The sequence below is a fragment of the Suricata suricatta genome, chromosome 10, assembly GCF_006229205.1.
Source record: "Suricata suricatta isolate VVHF042 chromosome 10, meerkat_22Aug2017_6uvM2_HiC, whole genome shotgun sequence".
In the NCBI taxonomy this organism is placed as follows: domain Eukaryota; kingdom Metazoa; phylum Chordata; class Mammalia; order Carnivora; family Herpestidae; genus Suricata; species Suricata suricatta.
Window position 1 is genome coordinate 8303847 of NC_043709.1, and position 9977 is coordinate 8313823.

General features: G+C 56.2%; 1 protein-coding gene across 1 annotated transcript in view; it reads right to left on the reverse strand.

Moving 5' to 3' along the window:
* Positions 1–1437: 1437 nt before the first annotated feature.
* CACNA1I (calcium voltage-gated channel subunit alpha1 I) overlaps positions 1438–9977 on the reverse strand; it is a 123231-nt gene continuing 114691 nt past the window's right edge. Inside the window, exon 39 of the mRNA XM_029955409.1 lies at positions 1438–1501. Within this exon, the coding sequence (XP_029811269.1) occupies positions 1438–1501 (64 nt within the window). The remainder of the gene's footprint in view (positions 1502–9977) is intronic.

Sequence of the window (9977 nt, forward strand, 5' to 3'; positions counted from 1 at the left end):
AGGGAGGCCTCTTGGCTCTGGGATCTCAGAAGCATGAAATACGACTTCTCTGTTCTCCATTAATCAACCCAGTCATTTCTGGGGCTTCCCCCCAAGCCCCACAGGGCTTGCCTCAGGTGGATCCTCTGCCCCTTGAGCCTGTGGGCCCTGGGGGCTCAAGGCTTCTAGATGGCAGTTCTTGGCCAGGGGGTGCTCCCCACGGCCCCTCGTCTCCAGATTAGACCACAGCCCCAGTCCCCGCCCGAGTGGCACTCAGTCCCCGTCAGCTGGAGTGACCGGGCTCACCTCAGCCTTCCCTCTCTCTTCCTCCTTCCCTGAAAACTCACCAACCTCCACTCTGGACTTTTGGAAATAAAGTCAGGAAGTCTTGAGACCACCATCAGGAAGAGCCACACACCTCCTCTGAGGCAAGGAGGCAGGAGCCTGCCAAAAAGAAAGGGAGGGGAATGGAAAGGGAAGAAGGGAGCAAAACACAACCCCATCGATGAGCTTTCCAAGTATTAGCCAGGCTTCACCTCTGAGCGAGGAGCTGCGTGAGGCATAAAATGGAGCAACCGCTACAGAAAAAGGGGGGGGGGAGGGCATTCCTCAAGTCCGTGAGCTTGGAATCAGCATCAGCAATTCCACTCCCAACTATGCACCCAAAACTTTGAAAGCAGGGACCTGCCCAGACATTCAGGCACCCATGCTCAGCCTGACCCCTGGCAGCCCAAGGCAGTAACCACCCACGGGTCCCTCAACATAGAAACAAAATGTGGTCCGTCCACACAGCAGAGTATCATTACACAGTAAAACGGAGGGAAATTCTGACACTCTGCCAGTGTGGATGAACCTTGAAGACATTGTGTTCAGTCAAGTAAGTTGGTCACAAAACGACAAACCCCGGGGACACCTGGGTGGCTCAGTTAGTTGAACACCTGACTTCAGCTCAGGTCATGAGCTCGCAGTTCATAGGCTGGAGCCCTGCATCGGGCTCTATGCGGACAGCTCAGAGCCTGGAGCCTGCTTCGGATCCTCCGCCTCCTCTGCCCTTCCCTGACTTGTGCTCTCTCTCTCTCTCTCTCTCTCTCTCTCTCTCTTAAAAATAAACGTTAAAGATTTTTTTAAAAAGGATGAGCCCCATATGATTTCATTTACATGAGGTCCCTGGAGGCACTGAGTTCATGGAGACAAAATGGGACCGAGGGTGGGGGAGGGGCGGGGAGTTGCTGTTTCACGGGGGCGGTTTCAGTTTGGGAAAACGAAAACTTTTGGAAACGGATGGTGGTGACAGTCCCACAACATCATGAGTGGTTATGCCACTTAAGTGGAAACTGAAAAGTGGTTACAATGGTGAATTTTATATGTATGTCACCACAACACAAAAATATCCATGGCTAATTAAAAAAAACGTGAGTTGCTGAGTGAGAATGAGCAGAGGGTGGGGACAGCCTGGAGTCACAGGAGGTTTTCTGAGGTGGCAGTGCCCACGTCGAGGCTGGCAGGCTGAGGATCCAGGCGCCTGGTGAGGGAGGCAGGAGTGAGGCAGCCCCAGTGAAAAACCGGGCTGGTGGTGGGTAAAGACCTGAGCACCTAGGGGCCTTGAGCCGGTGGGGCAGGCAGAGACGGGATCAGAGGGCATCCCGGCTCAGGGTCAGAAGGGACATAGGATCAAACCTGGCAGGGAGGGGTGCCTGGGTGGCTCAGTTGGTTAAGTGGTTGCCCTTGATCTTGGCTGAGGTCATGATCTCACCATTCGTGAGACTGAGCCCCACATCACTGTGCTGTGAGCACAGACCCTGCTTGGGATTCTTTCTCTCTCTCTCTCTGCCCCTCCCTGCTCTCTCTCTCTCTCTCTCTCTCTCTCTCTCTCTCTCTCTGTCTCTCTCAAAATAAAGAAATTAACATTTAAAAATAAAAAAAGAAGGGTTCTAAAAAAAAACTGACAGGGAGACCATGAACAGCCTGCCAGGGCGACCAGGGCAGGCATATGGGCAGAGTGCAGCCCACCTCTACCACCCGTGGCCCCGGTCACCCCTTCCTTGCCAGATTTAGCAAATAAAAATTTGCATATCAGATAAACAATAGATTATTTTTTTTTAGTGTAAGAATGTTCCCAGTACTGCACACTTTCACTAGACAATCATTTGCAGTTTAAAATTTAAATGTGGGGCCCCTGGGTGGCTCAGTCGGTTAAGCGTTCGGCTTTGGCTCAGGTCATGATCTCATGGTTCGTGGGTTTGAGCCCCGGGTCAGACTCTGTGCTGACAGCTAGCTCAGAGCCTGGAGCCTGCTTCAGATTCTGTATCTCCCTCTCTCTCTGACCCTCCCCTGCTCACGCTGTCTCTCTCTGTCTCTCAAAAAATTAAAAAATAATAAAATAAAATTTAACTGTGAAATTCACATTTACCTGTGTGTCTTATTTGACCCAGCCACCCTACTGTCTTTGAAGGTCGCTGTACGTTTGCATGGCTGTCTTGCTCTCCTCCTTCTAGTCTTGGCTCAAACGACTGGCTTCCCAGGGGGTCGTCCTTGCCCACGCTGATGGAAGGGCCCTCCCCTGCCCTGGTCACTCCCTGTGACACACAGCACCTGCTCCATAGCCTTCCTGGCACTGGCAGGCTCTGACATGACCTTGCTCACGTGTCTGCTCCTTATTAAATGTCCCCCACTCCGAGATGCAGGCTCCTGAGTTCAGGGACCTGTCACTACATCCTAGCACCTGGCATAGGCCTAGCACATAGTACGTGCTCAACAAATATCTTTGGAAAGATGGAAAGGATGCCTGCCTGGAGGGGCAGTCAAAGAGAAGAACCAGAGGATGTGGGTGGCCTGGGGGCACTTTGGGTTTGCTGTTTGTGCCCAGTCCACCGCCTCCCACTGGTGATCGGGGCTGCCTCTGTCCAGGAGAACAGAGCTGCCCCTGGCCTGGCCCAGATATGGGGTCTGCAGGTCTGAACCAGCCCAGCCCAGGACGGCCTTGCCCGGCCGCCTTTCCCCACAGGACCAGCCTCCTGTCCACACAGTCCCAAGGCAGCCACATCACCATGGCAACAGCAATCTGAGGTCACAGCGCTGGAATCCAGAGGACGCCTCCCCGCCGCACGCCACAGCCTCGTCAGAATCGAATTTTCATTACAGCCATAATAGTGGTTTTGCATAATTGCACACATATTGATACCTAACCTGCCAGTGCCTACTTGGTTAAAATTCATGAATTCACGTCTAAATAAAAAGTGCTGATGGCTCAAGTTTTTCATTCTCTTAAAGTGTTCTTGGGTTGTTTCTTTAAAGTCAATCTCTCTCCTTGGCAGCAACTTGCTTTCAATCCCATCATTAAAGGGTAAGGGAGAGGAAAATAAAGCAGAGCCCTGCTCCCCGGGGACCCACAGCAGCTGGGGAGGGGGCTGTGGCCGTGCAGGTGACAGTCACCCCTGGCACTGCCTTCCTGTGTGACCCAGAGTACACTATTCTGTCTCTCTGGGCCTCAGTTTCCTCTGGTTGAGAAATGAGAGATGGGTTTAGCTGGTCTTCAAGATCTCTACTGCTTCCAAAGCACAGGCGTGTGCTGACATTTGCTGAGGCCCCGCCTGGCACCAAGCTCTGGGAGGAGGGACCGTCATCACTGTCTTTGGGCTGGGACTCAGTCAGGCAGCAGACAAGGCCACAGAGCAGCTCGGGAAGCTTCCTGGAAGAAGCGACATTTGAGATGAGACCAAAGTGGTTAAGTAAGACTTTGGCAGGGAAAGGAGAGAAAGGGAACAGGTGAGGCACGGGAAGGTGGGCCTCGTCCTGCAGGACACCGAGGACAGGCTCAGGTGGTCATGGCCAAGGCCATGTTTAGACAGAGTGAGGACAGAAAGCATAAACCGGGTGTCCACTCAGCCAAGGCAGCTACCGCCACGAGCCCACGTTCCCCAACACTGGTCACCCTGCAGCAGGGCCCGAGCGCAGTGGCTGGGGCCCATGTGGGAGGAGCCCTGGGCAGGGCCGCACTGGGATCTTCTCTGCGGCCCCGGCATCCAGCTGGCCCGGGACCCACTAGCGGCCATCAGTCACCTTATCATCCTCACACATGTTAGCAGAGGGAATGAAGCCAGAGCCTGCCTGGGGCGTCGAGTCTGTCAGCTGAGGTCTGTCATTCGGGGGGCCTTGCACACCTGCCTCTCTCACCCCGGATCTGGGCCCTCCCTCTGGCAGGCAGCCGGGCAAGGTGACGGCCAGAGAGGGGCCTGGGCTGGGCGTCTCGGTGTGGGGTGCGCAGTGCATGGGTGGCCCCCAGAGGGAAAGGCCTGAGAAAGAACCGCGGAGAACAGACCTGGCTGCAAGGGCCCTGGGGACAAGGAGGCAGTGGCAGGGTGGGGACAGAGACTGCAGGAGCAGAGACGGGAAGGGGAGCTGCAGGAAACGAGGCAGCTTCACCTCACTGGCAGCCCAGAGCCCTGAAGGATGGCCACTGGGTCTGGGGGGAGCCTGGGGCTGGCTGCTGGGAGGAGCTGGGGCAGGCTCTGGGAGGTCTATGACCATGCAGGGTCACTCCAGGTGACGAGGCCTTAACAGGCAGCAGAGCGGAGAGAACGGGACAGGATGATCTGCAGGGGCTCACAGCAGGTGCAAGGGCAGGCTTGGGTCGATGGTGGCAGAGGTGGAGGGAGGAGTCGAGGCCAGCATCCTGGTTTTCAGGAGGGGCTGGGTGATTGGGGAAGGCCATCTTGGGGTTTGGGATACATGGGGTCTGAGGGGCCAGCTGTAGGGATCCAGTAGCTCTGTCTCAAGGAGTTGGGAGAGAAGGGGCTGGAACCAGGGGTCTTTCCAGGAGCCAGAGCTCCCTGGGGACCTCTCAGCCCGAGAGCCACAGCTGGGTAGCTAACCCAGGCCTCACAGGTGAGGGAGGAGGCTCAGGAGGGGCAGCCAGCTGGCTGGGGCCCCCAGGGTTCAGACTGGCTGGACATGGGGGTAGCATCCCTCTCGGGATGATGGCGGGCAATCAGGGGCCGGGGCCAGGCCTGCTCTCACAGGTGCAGGAACCGCAGCAGGCGTGGGGACCTGCACTCAGGTACACCTGCTGCACATGTGCATATGCCTCAGGTTTGCCCTCGCTCCCTGCACCCACTGCTTTCTCTGCAGAGAGGTAGATGCGAGGTAGAAAGGTCTTTAAGGAGCTCCCCGCGCCCCCACAGACACCCAGAGCAGGGAGAGCCCAGTACTCTGAGCAGGTTGGCAGTCAGCCTGGAGCACCATGTCCGGCTCCCTTGGAGGAACCTGGATGCTGGCAGCAGTTTCACTGTTGTCTCCAAGAGCGGCAGCGGCCACCAGGAACAGATCACAAAGCAAACACGGGGACACGGGGGCAAGAGAACAAAAGGTAACCTTAGCTCACCCCATTCTTCAGAGTGGGCGGGGCCTCAAGGATGGAGGTGCTGCCCTGGAGGTCATACTCGAGGCCCCCACGTCCCTGCCCGGCTCATGCCCGCAGAGAAAGAAAGGATACATGCGGGGGACAAGAGGCCCAGATGAGGCTGGTGGGGACACGCAGCCCCTCTTGCCACCAGCTTGGCTGTTCTGCTCTCACAGCCTGTGGATGTCCAGTCTCTGGACTTCTCTGGGCCTCTTGCTTCATCTTGGAGGACAGCTGTGATAGTTGCCCTTCCCAGGGACCACACCCCAGGCCTGGCGTGTCCCCTCCTCCCGGCAAGAACACAGCAGTCTGTCCCTTTCCTGCTCCTAGGCAGGTGGGTCACCTCCACCCCTCCATCCCAGAGTTCAGGCTTGGCCAGTCAGAGAATAGCATCTCCACTGCACATATCCAAGTCAGCTGATGAGATTCCATGGGCTTTGCCAGACTGTCAGGAAGGGAAGTTCTCATTCATCTGGGGATGGGTAGACAGGCCCTACGCCTGGGCTACAGCAGGTGACCACTAGGGGAGGAGGGGAGCAAACATAGAAGAAAGCTGATCCAAGAGGTGAAGAGAAGCTGTGTCCTATTAACATAGTTAGAGCCCTTGATCCAACTGTACCTGAAGCCGACACCATCTCTGGGCTTTTTAGCTACTTGAACCACTAAGTTGTTTTCTTCCTATTTTTTGTTTGTTTCCTCTCTCTTTTCCTTTTCTCTCTCTGGCTCTTCCTTTTATTCTTAAGCTCATTTGAATTGGGTTTTTGTCCTTTGCAGCCAAGAGTGTCTTAAGATGAGAATATGAATTCAGTCAGCAGTGCTGAAGGTGAGTAAATTATTACCTCATATAGGCGCAGCATCTTAGCTACAAAATCAGAGCATGGGAGCCAGGCTCCACCTCCTCCTGGCCAGCAGACCCCAGCCATGGGCGGACTTTTACATGGGTATTTTTCTAGGTCCCAGACACCCTAGCCCCACATTTGAGCGTGATGGAGAACCCATCACTACCCCACCCCTGGAAACTCCCCGGCTCCACACCAACCCTGCTACAGAAAGAAAACAGAACAGACAGAAATTTTCTGAAATAGGCTTCTGGGTTTTTATTCAAAACAACATGGTGGCCGCTGCCACTTGGTTTGTCTATGCCCGGGCCGTCTGGGCCAGCAGGCACCAGTGCCGTCAGCAACTAGGAGGGAAGTTCATTCACACCGTAGAAACTGTACAGCAACTGGGAGTGGGACAGTCACAGCGGCAGGGCCGGGCTGAGGGCTTCCTGGAGGAGGCGGCCTCTGCCTCCTCCCCAGGCCCCAGCTAAGCTGAGGCTCCACCAGGAACACTGATTATTGCACAAAAACAAAAAAAAAGTATGTGTATCTGGGCTAAAGAGCGGCTTCTAAGACCCCAAGCCCTTACACAGCGCAGCAAAGAGGGCCAAAGGTGGCCCTGGAAACAGAAGGCTCTAGGGGAAGGAACTGGCGGGAAGACAGGCCAACGGGCTGATACTGTGCACGCTTCATCCGTTAGGGGGCTGCCAGGTGCAAAGGTGGCCAGGCAGAGGACAGGGAGAGGGTTTGGCCAGCGTAGGCCATGGCCCCATCAGGTCTTGAGTCCATCTGTGCGGATGCCAAGGTGCCTACCAGTCACCAGTCCACAGGGCCCTGCAAGCAGACGGCCTGGGGTGCCCGGCACCAAGTTCTCCACTCTCCCCGGGGCCAGAGCTGTGTGACTTAGGGTAGGTTTGTGCTTTTGTGATGAACAGGAGAGCAGAGGGACCATTCACCCAACCCTTAACCATTTTGGCTTGTCCTGGCCAGGCAATCATGGATAATCCCCTAACTCCTGGACAAAGGAGCTCCCAGGAACAAAGCCAACTGCCTAGGAATAGCATGCGGAGCCCTCCAGGAATGAACGCCATCTCCCATGGTCCACCCCTCCACCACCTCCCCCCACCCCCGCAAGCTTCTCTCTAGACCCACCAGCCAGTCCCACCTCTAGACACACCCTGCTTTGCTCAGACCACCCTCCCCGCATGTCTGCTCGTTCTGGGCCCACGAGGTTCAGGATAAAGGGATGGCTTCGTGTCAGACACACGAGGATGTGTGCCATGCCCAGCCACTTTTAACGTGGCAACACTAAAAAAGTCAATCTCCTGGTCTGTGCGTGGGACAGCAGTGCACGCCACTCAGGGCCACCGTGCAGATTAAAGATGACACCTGGGCCCAGAAAGTGGATCCTGCTGACCAGCATCAGATGCCAACCCCCAAACCCCAATCTGTCCTCCCCTCGGTCTTTCCAGGTCCCATGTCCCTCTTCCAGGTTCCAGCACACATGCGTCCAGGAACATGCAGACATGCGCACTGACACGCACGCAGTCTCCCCTCCAGCCGCTGGGAGGGAGGGTGAGGCAGAGCTGCCTGTGACCGCTTCCGCCCTGGAGGAGCACCCCATCACAAAACAATCAGCACAAGGCCCCTGGAGCAGAAGAACCTGCCAGGAGCAGGTGCATGAGCGGGAGGGCCCAGACGACCCCTCAGCCCGCAGGCCGCCATCCTAGGAGGGGGTTCCTTGCTTGGGCATGACCTTGGCATCCTCACGGTGGCCCAGCATCCACACTTCTGGGTGAGGAGAGGGAAGCTCCAGGGCTAACACAGGACCGACCACTGGCAGAGACCCGGGGCCGGGGTCTGGCTTCAGAATCCACCCCTTTTGACCACTGGGTGAAATTTTTCACAGTCCACACACTTTGGTTCTGGCCCCCTGCAGAACTCCAGACTCTTTGCTGCCACAGCACTCAGGGAGCCTGAGCTGGCCACTTCAACTCAGTTTCCTCATATGGGAAATGGGCCTGCCCACCCGCTCCACCCCTCACACCATCTCCTAAGGGAAACGCTTTACAGACAACAAAATGTGAGCCACCCGTTACCTCCTCCCTTTGCTGCAGCGTCAGGCCCCAAGCGCCCAGGAGACACCCGGAGCCCATCCAAGCAGCCAAGCACCCAGCACCACTTGTTAGCCCAGCCCGAAGGCAAGTTCTTTCAGGTCAGGGTTTGGGAACAAGGCCCCCCCAGCAGGGCCCAGCTGACACCATGTGAGGAGATCCCGCGAAGGCGAAGGGCCTGGTTATTGCTGAAGTGTAGTGTCTCCCAAACTTGCAGCGTGTTCCCCACCCAGGACTCTGCCTGCCTGCAGACCACCTCCTCCACCACGTTCCCAATCTTCTTCTTCAAAGTCACCTTAAATCCACTCACTTTTGAGAACTTACCCTTGACCTAAGCAAGGTCTGGGAAATCGTGGGTCCAGTTACTGTTTATTTCCTAATAAATACTGAAATAAATGCATAACTATTCAAATAAAAAAAAAATTCCCATCTGTGAACCCATTTGGGAAGCACTGCTATGTGAAACCTGATCTGCAGCCTAGGAAAGCGGCGGGGACAGGGGAGCGGGGCTGGTCCCAAGATTAGGCAGGTGCCCCCACCCCTGCTGAGAGTCCTACCAGGTCTGCTCCACGGGAGGGGGGCAGAGCTGCTCAGGGGGTCAGCGGGCAGCAGGACCTCTCAGAATAACCATGCCCCGGGCCTGCCTGGAGGGTAAAAGGTAGTTGAGTAACTGCCACTGACTGTCTGAGCCCAGGGGGCATCCCGACCAGCAGATCAGGCAGGTGCTCTTGACCTCCAAGCACCTCAAGGCCCTTTCCCCTTCCTCTCTCCTGCAGCCTCCACACCTGCCCTCGGCCTTCCTGGGGGCAAAGCCATGGCAGACCCACATCCCTGGAAGTACCCACTGGCTGAGCCCCCTGCCCAGCCTTGGAGCTGCCCTCCACCCCCACCCCTATCCTAAGAAATTACAACTATTCACCCCTGATTTTCCTAAAGAAAGACGTCTAACTGGTTGACTAAGAGTGTGCTCTACAGAAGACTGTTCACAACAACTAGACAGTCAGAAACAGGACAGACACCCCAATAACCTATTGGGGGGAGGATCTTAGCGGCGTCTCTTCTTTAAAGGAAAAAAATGCACCCTGAATTTCACCTCTTCTTCCGGGCCGTCTCCCATGCCATGGGAACTTCAGAGCCCTGAGAGCATCTCCCAAGCTACTCCCAACCCAGGGGAGAGACCAAAATTCCCCAACACAAACACACCAGCAGGACCATCTGCCTCAGGGTAGGTTTGGCTGGGGTCCTAAGCATTGGGCAAAAGTCCTGTCTGGGCGCCAGCCTGCAACCCCCACACCCCAACTTTAGCACTTTCTGGAAATCATAAGCTCTCAGTAAAAAAAATAAATATATATGTCTGTCTCTCTCTATATATATGCATATATATATATTATGTATATGCACGGGAAGGACCACAGCCCTGCCACGGCCGGGGCCGTGGCTAACCCAGACCCTGCTCAAGCCCACCCTCTCGGCGGCCTGGCCCTGGCCGGCCCCTGCGGACCCCCAGGTTGTGGCCGAAGTATTGCTGCCTGCCCCCTGGCTCCTGAGGTAAAAGAAGGTGAGACGGGGCGTCCGGCGGGGGGACCCCTGCGGCCTTCATCTCTTCCTCTTGCTCGCGGCATCCCCCCGCTGCAGCTCTCCCGGGGACGCGGACGGCTCGGGCCC